The sequence below is a fragment of the Marmota flaviventris genome, chromosome 5, assembly GCF_047511675.1.
Source record: "Marmota flaviventris isolate mMarFla1 chromosome 5, mMarFla1.hap1, whole genome shotgun sequence".
Taxonomy (NCBI): domain Eukaryota; kingdom Metazoa; phylum Chordata; class Mammalia; order Rodentia; family Sciuridae; genus Marmota; species Marmota flaviventris.
Window position 1 is genome coordinate 147,058,878 of NC_092502.1, and position 15,405 is coordinate 147,074,282.

At 34.1% G+C, this 15,405-nt stretch overlaps 1 protein-coding gene across 2 annotated transcripts in view; it reads right to left on the reverse strand.

Annotated features, from left to right (window-relative positions):
* Nup155 (nucleoporin 155) overlaps window positions 1–15,405 on the reverse strand; it is a 62,556-nt gene that overhangs the window by 6,347 nt on the left and 40,804 nt on the right. For both annotated transcript variants that reach the window (XM_027936281.2, XM_027936280.2), the window contains exons 23-32: window positions 15,119–15,310; window positions 14,134–14,272; window positions 13,315–13,450; window positions 12,206–12,359; window positions 11,887–11,991; window positions 11,065–11,219; window positions 7,171–7,300; window positions 5,981–6,094; window positions 4,794–4,914; window positions 4,243–4,353 (exon numbers count right to left, since the gene is read on the reverse strand). In XM_027936281.2, the coding sequence (XP_027792082.1) occupies window positions 4,243–4,353; window positions 4,794–4,914; window positions 5,981–6,094; window positions 7,171–7,300; window positions 11,065–11,219; window positions 11,887–11,991; window positions 12,206–12,359; window positions 13,315–13,450; window positions 14,134–14,272; window positions 15,119–15,310 (1,357 nt within the window). The remainder of the gene's footprint in view (window positions 1–4,242; window positions 4,354–4,793; window positions 4,915–5,980; window positions 6,095–7,170; window positions 7,301–11,064; window positions 11,220–11,886; window positions 11,992–12,205; window positions 12,360–13,314; window positions 13,451–14,133; window positions 14,273–15,118; window positions 15,311–15,405) is intronic.

Below are 15,405 nucleotides of genomic sequence, written 5' to 3' on the forward strand. Positions count from 1 at the left end.
TTATCTATTTATTTTGGTGCTGGGGATCGAGCCCAGGGCCTTGTGTATGCGAGGCAAGCACTTTAATAACTGAGCTATGTCCCCAGCCCCAGGTTTATATTATTTTGATGGTTCTAATTGTAATATGTTTTAATTTATTTTTTATTACCTGTCTTATCATAAACAACATCTTGACAGTAACAGTTGTCAAATTTACAGTTATACTACCTGAAATTAGAAATTGAAATGTAAATGTCCATGGGCAAGAGGAATCACTGAAAGAACTGCTACTGAACCTATAGAATTCACCATTCAGACTTAGGGAAATAACAAGAATTCTAAAAACTTCTAACTTTTATCCAGTTTGAAGTACATTGATGTTTGCTTGCTGTTGAGAAACTGACTAAAAAAGGAAGGTCTCTTCTACTCTACACTTCATAAGGTTCAAAAATTAGGCCAAAGCATAAATACCCTCAAAGGGACTGCATATAATATGACCTTTAAAAAAACTATTAAAAGTATTACTATTAAAAGTATTAGTTTCACATATTTATAAACATTTATTAAAAATATATATACAGGATAAAAAAAATCAGCATACAAAACTCAATAGCTTTCCCAGACACCAATGATCCACAGAGGAAAAAAAAAAAATCAGGAAAACAATCCCAAACACAATAGTTTCAAAAAACAAAACCCAGGAATAAATCTAACCAAGGAGGTAAAACTGAAGAAAGAAATTGGAGAAGACACTAGAAGATGGAAAGACCTCCCATGTCCACGAATAGACAGAATTAATATTATTTAAAATGGCCATACTACTAAGCATTATACAGATTCAATGCAATTCCTATCAAAATGCCAAGAACATTATTCACAGAACTAGAAAAAACAGTTCTGAAATTCATTTGGAAGAAAAAGACCCAGAATAGTGAAAAAATTTTTAAGCGGAAAAAAAAAAAAGCAATGCTGGAGGCATCACAATACTTGACTTCAAATTATAATGAAAGAGCTATAGTAACAAAAACTGGATGGTACTGACATAAAAACAAACACACAGACCAATGGAACAAAATAGAAGACACATCCCAAATACAGTCACCTGATCCTTGACAAAACACAAAAAACATTTGTTGGAAAAAAACTTTTATCCTCATGTAGAATGAAATTAGACTCTCCTCTTTCAACCCTGCACAAGTCAACTCAAAATGGATCAAGGACCTCAGAATTAGAAAAGAAACTTTCCAATTTCTAGAAGAAAACAAACATCAAATGAACGTTCTAACATATAACCTCAGGCAACTTCAACAGGACTCCTTAAGCTCAGGAAATAATATCAAGAATAAATAAAGGGAATCAAATTAGAAAGTTTCTGCACAGCACACATGTTATTGAAAACAATAACATGAAAAGAGAACCTACAGACTGAGAGAAAATCTTTGCTAGCTACTCTTTGACATATAATTAATATCCAGAATATATAAAGATTCAAAAAACTTAACACCCCAAAATCCCTAAACACACAATCAATAAGTGGGCAAATGAACTAACAGACACCTTTCAAAAGAAAAAAATATAAATGTCCAACAAATACATGAAAAATGTTGAACATCTTTAGCAACCAGGAAAATGCAAATTAAAACTACACTGAGATTCATCTCACTCCATTTTGAATGGCAGTCATCAAGAATATAAATAATACATGCTGGAGAGCTGGGGTTGTGGTTAAGTGGTACAGTGCTTGCCTTGAATGTGTGAGGCACGTGGTTTGATTCTCAGAACCTCATATAAATAAAAATATAAAGGTCTATCAACAACTAAAATAAATAAATAAAATTTAAAAATAATAATATATGCTGGAGAGGATGGGAGGGCTGGGGAAAGAAACACTTTACACTGTTTACTGTAAATTAGTACAACTACTATGGTAATCAGTATAGAAGTTCTTAAAAAGAGTAGCAATGGAACCACCATATTACCCAGCTATACCACTCCTTGGTATTTATCTCAAAATATTGAAGTCACCATACTACATCCATGCCCATGTTATAACAGTACAATTCACAATAGCCAAATTATGGAACCAGCCTAGTTGTGTCAAAAGATGAAAGGAAAAAGACAATGTGGTAATGTATACACAATGGAGTTTTAGTCAATCATAACGAAGAATGAAATTCTGTCATTTACAGAAAAATGGATAGAACTTGATAGCATTAAGAAAAATAAGCCACTCAGAAAGCCAAGAGTTGTTTTCTCTCATATGAGGAAGCTAGAAAGGGGGAAAAGGGATAAAAATAAAGGTATGGGGGATCTCATGAAAATTGAAGGGAGACCAGTAGAGGAAAGGGAGCAGGGGAGAGAAGTAGGAGGGGAGGAAAAAGGGAAATACTAGGGAACAACACTAACCAAAACATATTTTTATCTCATGTGCATGTATGAATGTATAACGATGAACACTACTAATATGTATAATATGAATGCACCAATAATAAACATGCATAAAATACATACATATGTCTGCTCTTTTATTTCTTTTTTGCAGTACTGGGATTGAATCTAAGGGTGCTCTACCACTGAGCTACATTCCAAGCCTTTTTTGAAAATTTAAAAATAATTTAGAAAATTTCTTAGTGCATTATATATATACATAATAGTGGGACCAAGCTTTTTTTTTTAAAAAAAAAAATTATTTTGAGATAAGGTTTAGCTAAAACTGCCCTCTAATTTGAGATGCTCCTGCCTCACACTCTGGAGAAGTTGGAATTACATGCATTCATCACTTCACCTAGCTTATGTTTGCTTATTTATTTATTTTTTAAGGTGCTGGGGATTGAATCCAGGGCCTTATACATGCTAGGCAAATGCTTTACCACTAAGCTATACCCTTAGCCCTTGCTCTTTTATATACTTTATTTCTCTATCTGTGAAATGGCACAGTACTCTTAATACTATGCCTACAAGAAATAGGGGTATGATTATAATGGTTGCATTTCTGACCATGTTCAAGGAGTGGATGCTAAATCTGAGGTGGCCTATAAACAACTTTGAATGCTCATGAAAAAAAATAATAATTTAAAGAGGGATGGGAAAAGAAAAGACTAGAATAAATCTGACATAACTTTCCTATGTACCTATATAAATATACCACAGGGAATCTCATCATTGTGTACATCCACAAGAAATTAATTAAAAAAAAACAAAACAGGGGCTGGGGTTGTGGCTCAGCGGTAGAGCACTCGCCTAGCATGTGCGAGGCCCTAGGTTCAATCCTTAGCACCACATAAAAGTAAATAAATAAAATAAAGGTATTGTGTCCAACTACAACTAAAAAAATAGATAAAAAACAAAAAACAAAACAAAATAAAACAAAAACAATGAGAGTGTTAAAAAAACACTACGGGTAAATGACAGAAAGATCAATTGAGGGAAAAGAGCATGGGGTAGGGAGAGGGAAGGGGAAGAAGAGGTACTGAATTAGAATATATTCCATGCTTTTATAATTATGTCAAAATGGCTTCTACTGTCATGTACAACTAAAAAGAACCAATTATTTATAAAAAAATTGAGAGCTGGGGGTATAGCTCAGTGGTACAGCACTTGCCTAGTATGACTCTGGGCTCTATCTCTAGCACTGTAATATATGTAAATAAATGAATGAGTAAAAGTAAAAGAAATAATGCTATATTATGAGCACATTCATTCATGTTTTTCAATATTTTTCAATAACATAAAAATTCTTAGTATTCCACTTCATGGATGTATTTTTGGTGCTTCTATTGTTTTAAAACAGAAAAAACTACAGATTGGCAAGTAACTCAATAGTTGCCTATAAAACAATTATAGTCTGCATAGGAAAGGGGTTCAAATAATTAAGATTGTAACCTAACCATTTAAAGAAAAATATAATCTGTGCAACAGAGCAGTTAAATCAAGCACAGAACATCAGAAACCTTCCTCTTCACAACCTTGTACTGAGTTACCAACAATATAATCACTTATAATTTGCAATCTGCACAATCCCAAAATGGATATTTAAACTTGGAAAGTTGGTAAAAGTGTTTCATACTCAACTATTCATGAACAAGTTATGCTATTTTCTGAGGTCCTTTTTTTGGAGGTATAATTAAACTGCTGAGCTCGATAGCAACAAAGATATTCTATTTTTCACTCTAAAGATCATTACTTCTCAATAAAGAAAAAAGTCATCAAATGAAGAAAATCATCAGAAAATGGAACATGACAGCACCTAAGGTTACTGCTTACCTAAAGGGAAGAAGCGAGGTGTACCAGCATAAATTTTGCCAAGGAGGACGATCTTCAGACTGAGAGCATGCATTCTATCTGTGGAGCTCAATGTTACACTATCATTCAACTCTGTAAGAAAGAGATATGTCAGTAGAAACCCAAATTATTTTTAGTGTAAAATGTTTTTATTGGCTATTTAATTGTTTCAAGGTTCGAAATATAGAATTGAGATTCACATTCATATAATTAGCAGATTCTGTGTTCCTGTTACTGTCTGATAAATGCTCTCATCTTACCAGATTATGAGATTTGAGGGAAGTGTCACAATATCCCTTATTATGTAGCATAAATCCTAGAAATGACACATTCTTTCTACTGAGGGTGTTTCCAGATTTTTAGTGGGATTGCTGTCTATATGATCACCCTCCACTCTATGCAGATGCCCCAACTCTCTCTCTTCTTAGGTATACCTTTTTCCTTAGCCCTAGGAATATTATCTACTAGCAGTTTGCATGCCTCTACCATATCACTAAATAATGTATGTTAATTTACTATAATCCAACACTTACCTTTCTCTATGATATCTTGCCAAAGGGTCTGCACCAATATGGGGTCTGAATAACCAGCACAATGAATTATTCCAAGTTTACACTCTGCGAGTTTAAATGGGTCAGCAAATTCCCCATAAAGCTGTGGGAGAAAAATCCCACAATTAAACAACCAAGCAGAGATTAATATTGAAACATTCCTTCAAAATTAAAAATAATCAAGATATCAAAAGTATCTAAACCATGATACAGAGTAGATATTCATTATCCAAAATGCTTAGGAATAAATGTTTCAAATTTTGGAATATATAAATATACACAATGAGATATGTTAAGGATAGGAACTAAGTCTAAACATTTAATTCATTAATGTTTCTTACATGCCTTACACACACACACACACACACACACACAGCCTGATCAAAGTCTTATATAATATTTTAAATAATTTTATGTGTTTTGACTATGACACATCACAAGGTCAGACATGGAATTTTCTACTTGTGGTGTCATGTTGGTGCTCAAAGCTTCAGATTTTGGAGCACTATGGATTAGGAATGCTCAACCTGTATAAAGATGGTTATAACTCCAGGGCTAGGGGATATGGCTCAGTTGGTAGAGTGCTTCCCTCGCATGACAAGGCCCTGGGTTCAATCCCCAGCACCAAAAAAAAAAGATGGCCATAATTCCAGATTAGTACTTATCCCCTTTTTTTCTTGGCCAAGCAGAGGTACTGTAATGATACTTCTTTTAGAATTAGTGTTGTTTAAACCAGATGTTCATAATTAAGGGAATACTGACAAATCTTGGGAGTGTTTCAGGGTACTTGGAACCATGTCTAAGAATAATTGAAGATGGAACTTTAAAGAAGGGTACAGAATGAGAGAGGCTTGGAGAATTAAGTAAACATAAGTTACTTTTCCTAAGGCAAGAAATAAGGCCATAAATTAGCTGATTTTAATATAGCCCCCCAGGGGAGACTAATACGTTCTTCTCAGCTACAAATCTGGCAGGGGAAGTTCAACATTTTCTAGGAGTCAGATGCTACAGCTATCATCTACTCATCCAGTGACAAGCTACCAAGGATGGCTGTTCTTATTTTGTAGAGGTAGAATCATATTTCTCAGGAAACAAAAAGCAAAATATGAAACAAAGAATTTCTAAAAGTAAGGTGACCATTATAGGAATTTCACTCGCTTTTTTATTACCTTAGTTATGTCCATTAACTCAGAATCCAACTGAGAAATTGCGTCCTGTACAGAAGAATGATGGGAATACTGTCTTTGTAGTGTTTCTTGAATTTGAAGTTGGATTCTAGCAACCTATTTTGGACAGAAAATAATGTTTTAATCTCTTTATGACAAGTTAACAAGTGCTTGAAGGAATAACTCCTAGTAAAGTTCGCTAAAATAAAAATAATGTACGTCACAGGGTATGTACTACAGCAGAAAGCCTTTGCTGCCCACTAGTACCTCTCATGAATGTAGCCAGACACATAACTAACTAGACCGGCCTTTCCAGTCACCTATGCAAAGTGGTATGGCCACATGAGTAAGTTTTCTTCATAGAATGAGAGTAAAAGTAAAGGGCCGTGGTTTTTCTGAGTGTAAAAGTGCTTCTTATACATTTTTTTCTTTCTCTTCCTGTCAGATAAAAGCCAAGGCCCTAGGGAATGGCAGTATTAGAAAATAAAACCTGGGTCCCTAAATCAAACATGTGGAAGAAAGTCACCTGCCAATCAGGAACATACACTTAATTTCTGTGAATGAGAAATAAGCTGTTTGCACATAGACAACTAAATTTTTTGGTCTCTTAGTTAAGGCAATTTATCTTACTCCTTATGTTTATAGAATCAATGGTGAATATAATATAACAAACATCTTGTTCCAACAGTTGATTCAAAAATACAGAAATATCACAGTTAAAATGTATAAATTAAGCTGGGCATGGTGGCGCAAGCCTGAAATCCCAGCAGCTTGTGAGGCTGAGGCAGGAGGATCGTGAGTTAAAAGCCAGCCTCAGCAATGGTGAGGCGCTGAGCAACTCAGTGAGACCCTGTCTCTAAATACAAAATATACAAAATAGGGCTGGGGATGTGGCTCAGTGGTCAAGTGCCCTGAGTTCAATCCCCAGCACCGCCCCTCCCATGCCAAAATTTGTAAGTTAAATTGCAATGATGTCTTTATATTCCAAGTTCTGGTATACTTAAAATCTCTCTAAGATTTATACCTAAACAGAAAATAAATATATACAAGCAGAAGAGACTAGAATTAATAATAATCACCTCTATAAACCTACCATTTACCAGGGAAATAAGGAAAAGTGAAATAAATATGTGGCTACTACTCTATAAGGATATAGCTTAAGTGTACTTACTTTTTTTTCTAGAGATACTTACTTCCATTTTTTCTTCTAATTCATGAAGGAATTCACCATCTGCAGCTATTGACGAAATGGCAGTGGAACTTTTGGCACTAAGAATGGCTCGGGCAATGTACTCTAACCGTTGCTGAAGTGAAATTTCTGTGCTAGGAGGGAAAACCCTTTATTTTTAGTTATATGATTTTGAAGAACTGAAGATATAAATATGCCATGTAGGATGTACTATTTTAAACCAAATGAGCATAAAAGGCCATTTGAAATGTGAAAAATTATTTTTCTAATAAATCTATTTTAGATTTCTAATGAGAGATTCATGATTTTAGACAACAAATTCTACATCTAAAAAGTATCTTCCTATTTTAAAACGTCAGTTCAATATATTAAAGATTAAATAGCTGAGTGCGGTGGCGTGAGCCTGTAGACTCAGCTACTTGGCAGGCTGAAGCAGAAGGATTGCTTGAGCCCAAGAGTTTGTAAACAGCCTGGGCAACATAGCAAGACGTTGCCTCAAAAAAACTTAAACCATAGAAAATGAAGACAACATAGATTCTTCTAAAATTAAGGAAAAACTTTTTTATTATTCCTCATATTTCTACCTTAATAAGTTTATATTACATTTAATTTTCCACACAGCAACCAGGATGACCACTTAAAATAAAACTCATGGACTACAACGATATGTATTCTCTTAAGACCCTTTAATCACCTTTTCCTAACTTCCCCCAACTTCATCTCCTTCTACTCATTCCTATGTTCACTATCTCCAACACCAGCTTTCTTTCTTGTGTCCCAAACACAACGAACCTGTATTCTGCAGCACTTCTGTACAGATTCATTACTGTGCTTTGACCACTTTTCCTCCATTTCTATACAGTTGCCTACTTCTTGCCCTTGTAGTCTCAAATTGAATGACACTTTCTCTGAGGACTTTTTTTTTTTAGTTGTAGATGGACACATATCTTTATTTAATTAATTAATTTATGTGATGCTGAGGATTGAATCCAGTGCCTCACACATGCTAGGCAAGTGCTCTACCACTGAGCCACAGCCCCAGCTCCTCTCTTGAGGCCTTTTTCAACGACTCCTAACTACAACAGCTCCCCACCCCTGCCAGGCACTTGCTATTATATTATACATTTTTATTGTATTTATAGAACCTGAATTTATTTATCTCTGGTCTTTGTTTACTAGAAGGTCAGAAGAGGATAGTGCCTGTCTTGTTCACTATTGCTTCCTGAATGCCTTGAACACTGGCACTCAAAACACATTTGCTTGCTGACCTATTGATAGGTATTAGAAAGTCCCAAGCATGGATCTCATGGCTGCCAACTTCAGTCCTTTATATTCCACGAACCTGACATCATAAATTAGCTTGTCATTAAAAGCAAACCAATTCATTTACTTGTAGGGAACCTCTCATCAATCTGCATTAAATTTATCTTTTGCAACCAATGCATTCCAATTGGCATCAGGAAAAAATTGACTTTTTCTACTCTCAAAGAAGGCTTTATTTAAACTGTCCTTCTCTATAATTATGGTTCCTCTTTTTCTTCAAACAAAAGAATCCAAATTTAAAAAGAACTCTCTCTCTCTCTTCTGTTTTTCAAAGCAGAACTGTGTATGGCAATTAACTAGCATTACCCTTAAGGCTAAATATTAAGTACTCTGTACATTTAGGGGTCTTGTTACTGAAAGAGCTTTACTCCCAGTTCCAACTCCAACTCCCTCTCAACTGAATATTTAAAAAGCAAGTAATATTTCCAAGTTATTTAAAATATAACATTCTATGGCTGCCAATTAATTTGGTGCAGCCCATATATACAAGAAGATTGCAGTGAGCAAAAGAGCAAAAAGTAATGCAATAGTTGGAAAAATTTATTATGGAAGGGAGTTTCTAAATCCAGGAATATAATGATTTTTGCAACAAGATAAAGAGTAAAGTACTATTAAAGATGGGCAATTAAGAGACTCTAATTTTCCATTTTGTTTTGTTTCTGTGGTACTGAGGATGGAACCTCAGTTCATACATGCTAGGCAAGCATCCTCCTAATGAGCAACATCCCTTCATTAAAATTTTATTTTGAGAAAAAGTCTCAAGTTGTCTAGGCTGGTCTTAAATTTGCAATCCTGCTTCAGCTGTCCAAGTAGCTAGGATTACGGTGTGTGCCAAAGTCCTGGCTAGAGATGTTAAAGTTTTAAGACAATATGGCACAATAAAAATGGCATAAAGAGATCTGTATGGTAATGGTATTTAGGACTACATAAGAATAATAAGAGTAATCTTGAAATGAAATACTAAAAGTCTGGATTAGGGCACAGGCCATATGTAACTCTAGAAGAGTACAGCATATAACATGTTCTCAAACATTGGATTACATAACTTTAATACATAACTTTAAGACATGTAGCTACAATGAATTTAAAGTTTAATAATGTTAATCCTTTTTTTTTTTTTTTAATTTTTTATTGTGGGTTGTTCAAAACATTACAAATTTCTTGACATAATGTTAATCCTTAATTATAAAAGTTATAAATTAACCAAGGCTTTTACTGGCAATTGTCTTTTAGGACTTTAAAGTCATTTCATCTTTTGCATGAAGGGGAACTTAAAAAAAAATCAAGTTAACTATTAAGACGAAAAAGGAGAGAAAACTAAGAAATATGTGCAATATAATATATATCTGCACATTAATGCGCATAATCACACTTGCTATAACTGAATTTTTCTCTTTTGGTGCTGGAGATGAACACAGGTCTAAATTTGTGTTCTACCAGTAAGCTACACCCTTGGGTTACCACTACCCCCTGATTTTTACAAGATCTCACTATAATACCCAGGATGGCCTTGAACTCCTGGGCTCCTCTTCCTGAGTTGCTGGGATTATAGATGTGTGCCAAAGCACCCAGATCCATATGAACTCTTTAAGCAATAATTCTCATTAATGTGATTTGATATCAGCTCTGTCTCCATACCTTTCCTTGCTAAATCAACCAATCCCCAGTTTTCAAAATAGTTACCCATGAAAATAGAAGGTTAAAAGAATGATCTTTCCAATATTATATCAAATGATCATTTGATATAATACTCTAATTTAAATCTCCATGATTGTCTTAATGAAATTCTTTTTTTTTTTTTTTTTTAATGTTTACTTTTTAGTTTTCGGCAGACACAACATCTTTGTTTGTATGTGGTGCTGAGGATCGAACCTGGGCCGCACGCATGCCAGGCGGGCACGCTACCGCTTGAGCCACATCCCCAGCCCTTAATGAAATTCTTAATCCTTAATATGTAAGCTGTGAGACATTTTTAGTAATTTAACACAACATAAGAAAGGCTGGGGATACAGCTCAGTCTGTAGAGTGAGAAATAGTTTTTGATCTTTTACTTAATAATAATTAACTACTGTTACTCAGAAAGAGTATAAAGACATACTTTAAGGAAAAAAAATTATAAGGCAGTTTGAATAAAGAGGGTCTAATGAGGATTCTTTTATTACCTACCTACCATACATTATTATTATTATTTTTTAATACCTTTATTTCACTTATTTATTCTTATGTGGTGCTGAGGATCAAACCCAGGGTCTCGCACATGCGAGGCAAGTGCTCTACCACTGAGCCACAACCCCAGCCCATACATTATTTTTTTTTAAAAAAGGAAGCTGGGTATGGTGGCACACATCTGTAATCCTAGGAGTTCAATTCCCAGTACCCCGAATCCCACAATAGAGAATTATGAACTATAGGTAAATCCAAGTAAAAGCGTAAAAAATTCTACTTAAATTGAATTAAATTCTACTTAAAAATTCTACTTAACTTGAATAGATTTCACTTCATCTGTGAAATCTGTATATTACTACATATAACTAGGTCTTTAATAATTCTTCACAATGAGAATATTATGCCATACCTATGCATGTCAGCCAATTTGGATAGGACACGAGCAGCATTACTAAAACTTCTGTTCTTCTCATAATATCTCCAGAGTAAATCCATATAACGAACTTTGTTTTGATCCACTTTGGCCATTCGGACTAGATGTGGCTCCAGAAATGGAGAAGCAATCTAGAAATTATATGGTTACTCAGAAAAATGTTCTGAACACCAGTCTTAAGTCAAAAACACAATATTTCTAAAGCAACTATAATTTTGCTTTGTTGCATGAAATAAGCAAAATTAGAATCCAATAAAATAAGATAAAAGAATAGGCAATTTTTCTCATTACAAATGATTCTTGTTTTACTAGCTAACAAGTTTCTATAACAATTCAATTAGGTTAATAAAAATAAAATTACAAATCTTTAAATAAGCTTTGAGAACATAGGTATTGACTAGGTTCTGAGCTCAAAGGTGCCCTTAAAATTAATGAATGTCAGATAGTCATTTTATAGAAAAAGGAATATTGAGAGAGTAGTAAAAGAACATGTCCATAGTCACACAGTGATTTAAAAGCAGAGATAAGATGAAGTTCATAATTCATAACCCAGTGACTTCTACTCCACAATGTACATTATCCTAAATAACTTCTAAGCAAGAAAGTTAAAGCAACAGTCTAGTTGGCTTCTTAGGAAAAGAAATTATATTACATACTTAGGTTTACAACAACTGATGGTAGGTACAGGACGAGAAAAGAATTTCCTACAACTATATATTTGCTTAAATTACTAAGTTATACTAGTTAAAAATATAAATTAATATTAACAACACTGCAATAAAAAAAAACATTTTTTACCTGTAGTAGCTTATCGGCAAGGTCAGCTTGTATTAACCAATTATAAAGAGCAATACTAAAGAGCTCATCCTTGGATCGCTGAGCCAATTTGAGCATTTGTTCAAACTAAAATAAATAAAACAGCAAAATTGGCATAGTTAAAGGTTTTGTTGTTGGGTATCACAACACTTTAACTCTAAACCCCTAATAAGAAATCAAGAATCATTGAACAGAAACTTCTAAGAGCTACTACCTTTCCTCAAGTGATTATGCCACCCCTACCTTACAGAATTTCTAAAACACGGTGTACTTTCAAAAGAAAATATGCTATGCCCCTTACATGGTGTCCTGCTTCTTCATTGCTCAGCATATTGGGATCAGATGATAGCACTGGAGGACCAGGTTTTTTAGGTACACTAGGAGACTGAGGAGCAGCCTTACTTTGATTTACAAGTTCTTGAAGGGTGTCTGTAATGCACTTGTAGCTGTTTAATCTGAAATAGAACACAAAAGGAAGTATGTTATTTAACTAAAAGCATTTGATTTACTTTATAAAATGTAAATATATACAAGAAAATAGTATATACACAAGAAGTATACTTGGGTAATACAAATACATATTTAGTATTAAAAATAACAAGCCCGGAGTGGTGGCACATGCCTATAATCCCAGCACTTGGGAGGCTGCAGCAGGAGGATCACTTAAACCCATGAATTTGAGATCAATCAGTGTGGGCAACACAGCAAGACCCTATCTCAAAAATAGATTAAAAAAATATACTTTCTCTGGGCTGGGGTTGTGGCTCAGGGGTAGAGCACTCACCTAGTGTGTGTGAGGCACTGGGTTTGATCCTCAGCACCACATAAAGTAAAATAAAGACGTTGTGTCCACTTCTAACTAAAGAAATTTAAAAAAAAATTAAAAATAAATAAATAAAATAAAATACTTACCATTATCCTGAATGAAAACCCCATTTTTGTTTTCAAATGTTTTCCCCTTTAAAAACACCAATAAAGTCTCAAAAAACCCAAACAACTCCTTCCACAACACCAAAACAAAAAGAAAAACCACAGATGTAGGTCCGAAAACATTTATAATTTCTTAAGAATTTTCTTCAGATAAAAACTTTATTTCTGGGCTAAAAATTTTAATACTGATACAAGTCTTTATAAAACAATTAAGGCAGAATTAAATTTTATAAGGGTTATACTTGGAATATTATTTCCCTAATACTATCAATCAAAACTTGACACAAAAGTCTGAGGGGCTGGGGTTATGGCTCAGCGATAGAGCGCTCACCCGGCATGTGTGAGGCTCTGGGTTCGATCCTCAGCACCACATAAAAATAAACAAATAAAATAAAGATGTTGTGTTCATCCACAACTAAAAAAATTAAAAAAAAAAAGTCTATCTGAAAGCGGATAATTGGCTAAAGTATTAGCAGTCACCTTTCTTGGAAAGCTTGAAGTCCAACCATGTCTTCCTCTGGCTCTCCATGTTTATAGAAATGAAGTCCAAGACCCTGAGGATCTTTCTTCTCTGCAGCAGTAAGAGAAAGTTCCACCACACCCTCATAAAAACGCACTAATGGGAAAGAAAAGGACAGCATATTTAGCCTATAATTAAGCTGAATATAATTTTCCTTAGCTGGCATATAAAACTAATCATTAAGGTCTATGATATATTAGTCTCCCTGGTGGCAACATCACAGAATGTTTCTGGTGAGACTATCAAAGAAAAAGGTCTTAATATGCTTTTCAGGCAGATAGTATTAAAAAAAAAATCATACTTAAAATAACAGAAAGTAGGATTTCACTTCTTTGTTAGGGGAAAAAAAATCTTCAGGTACAAAATAATAACTGCACTAAGGGCAACAGCTTTTATATTAGGTTGGATCTGATTTAAAGTAATTTCAAATAAAGGAGGCATACTTTATTTTGAAAATTAGTAAAGAAATTTTAAGCATTTTAAAAATAAATATTACTAATAGTTAACTGGACAAGAACTAAAACTCCAACGTTAAAAAGTTACAAATTTCAGGCTGAGGGTATACCTCAGTGGTAGAGCCCTGGCCTAGCAAATGCAAGGTCCTGGGATCAAGCCCTAGAAAAGAAAAGTTACATATTTCATGTTATCACTTAGGCCACTGACAATGAAGAAAGATTTGCCTCTGGGAAGAGGCATTTCATCATCATCTTACTTTATTCACATACTGTCATATATCCTCTGAGATGAGTAAAAGGTAAGATGAACATTTTATTTCTTACCTTGTCTATACTGAGTGCAGACGTTGGAAAGATCCACTTGATTGCTGATTTTTTGATATTCCTTTAATGATTCCCTTAACATTCTTTCCTTTTCAGACTTACTTTGAACTTGTCGGGAACGCTGGAGAAGCTCATTTGCCTAGAAGAGATGATAAAAACTTTAAAATAATATAAAATCAGGGGGATGATGCTGTCAACATAAAATTTAAGTCTATGTCTAAATTTATATGTGGTTTACCACCATTAAAAATAAAAACAACTCTACAAACTTACTTCTTCTTAATTTTAGGCAGAAAAGTTTTTGATCAAAATTATCCTAGCTATTCTTAATTCCTCTCACAAATATGTTAATCAAGACAGTTTTGTCAGGTAATTCTCTTGCCTAGTCAATACATTATTGGTCAGCAGGCAGTCCATGTGACACTGATTTATTTATTTTTTCAACCTGTAGGAAAGGATCAATAAAAATTGTTCCATTAACTCTAATTCATAATAGATTTACTTAAAGTTTTAGTGATTTTCCTTAATTTCTAAGGAGAGACACGAATTCCCTAATTTCTAAATTCAGTGTTTTTCCTTAATTTCTAAGCTTTTTCTTTAAAAAAAAAAAAAAAGATACATATTTAGTTTTAGGTGGACACAGTATCTTTATTTTATTTTTATGTGGTGCTGAGGATCAAACCCAGTGCCTCATGCATGCTAGGGGAGCGCTGTACCACTGCACCACAACCCCAGCCCAAGCCTTTTCTTTTTTAACAAGACCTAAAAATAATATCAAATATTCTTTTATGACAAACTTAAAGGAGCATACACAATTAAAGAAAGCATGAAATCCAACCCTTTTCTTAGATAACTGAGGATTCTGAGGCCAAAACAACTAAGAGATCTCTTGGAGATCACATTAAGTAAAACAAAACAGTTCCTCTCATTTGGTGTGCTTTTCATCGTACCATGAAACTTACTGTAAAAAACTGAAGCATCATACCTTAGAACAAACTGCATCATCAGTGCTATACAGAAGTGGGCAGATGTCCTGTAAATGTAAACTAATGCCATCAACAGCAGCATTATCTCTGATGTAGCAGTTGATAAGAGAAGAAATTAATGCCCCTGTGAGTTCTTTGTCCCTGATTACCAGATCTTTAAAAGTGGTGATCTTCAGCTGCTCTTGAAATTCCTAGGAGGATAAGAGAAGAATCCTTTCTATCAAATTATAGAAATATTATATTTCCACACAGTGAAATGTTTTCAATAACTTAAACACTAGCAGAC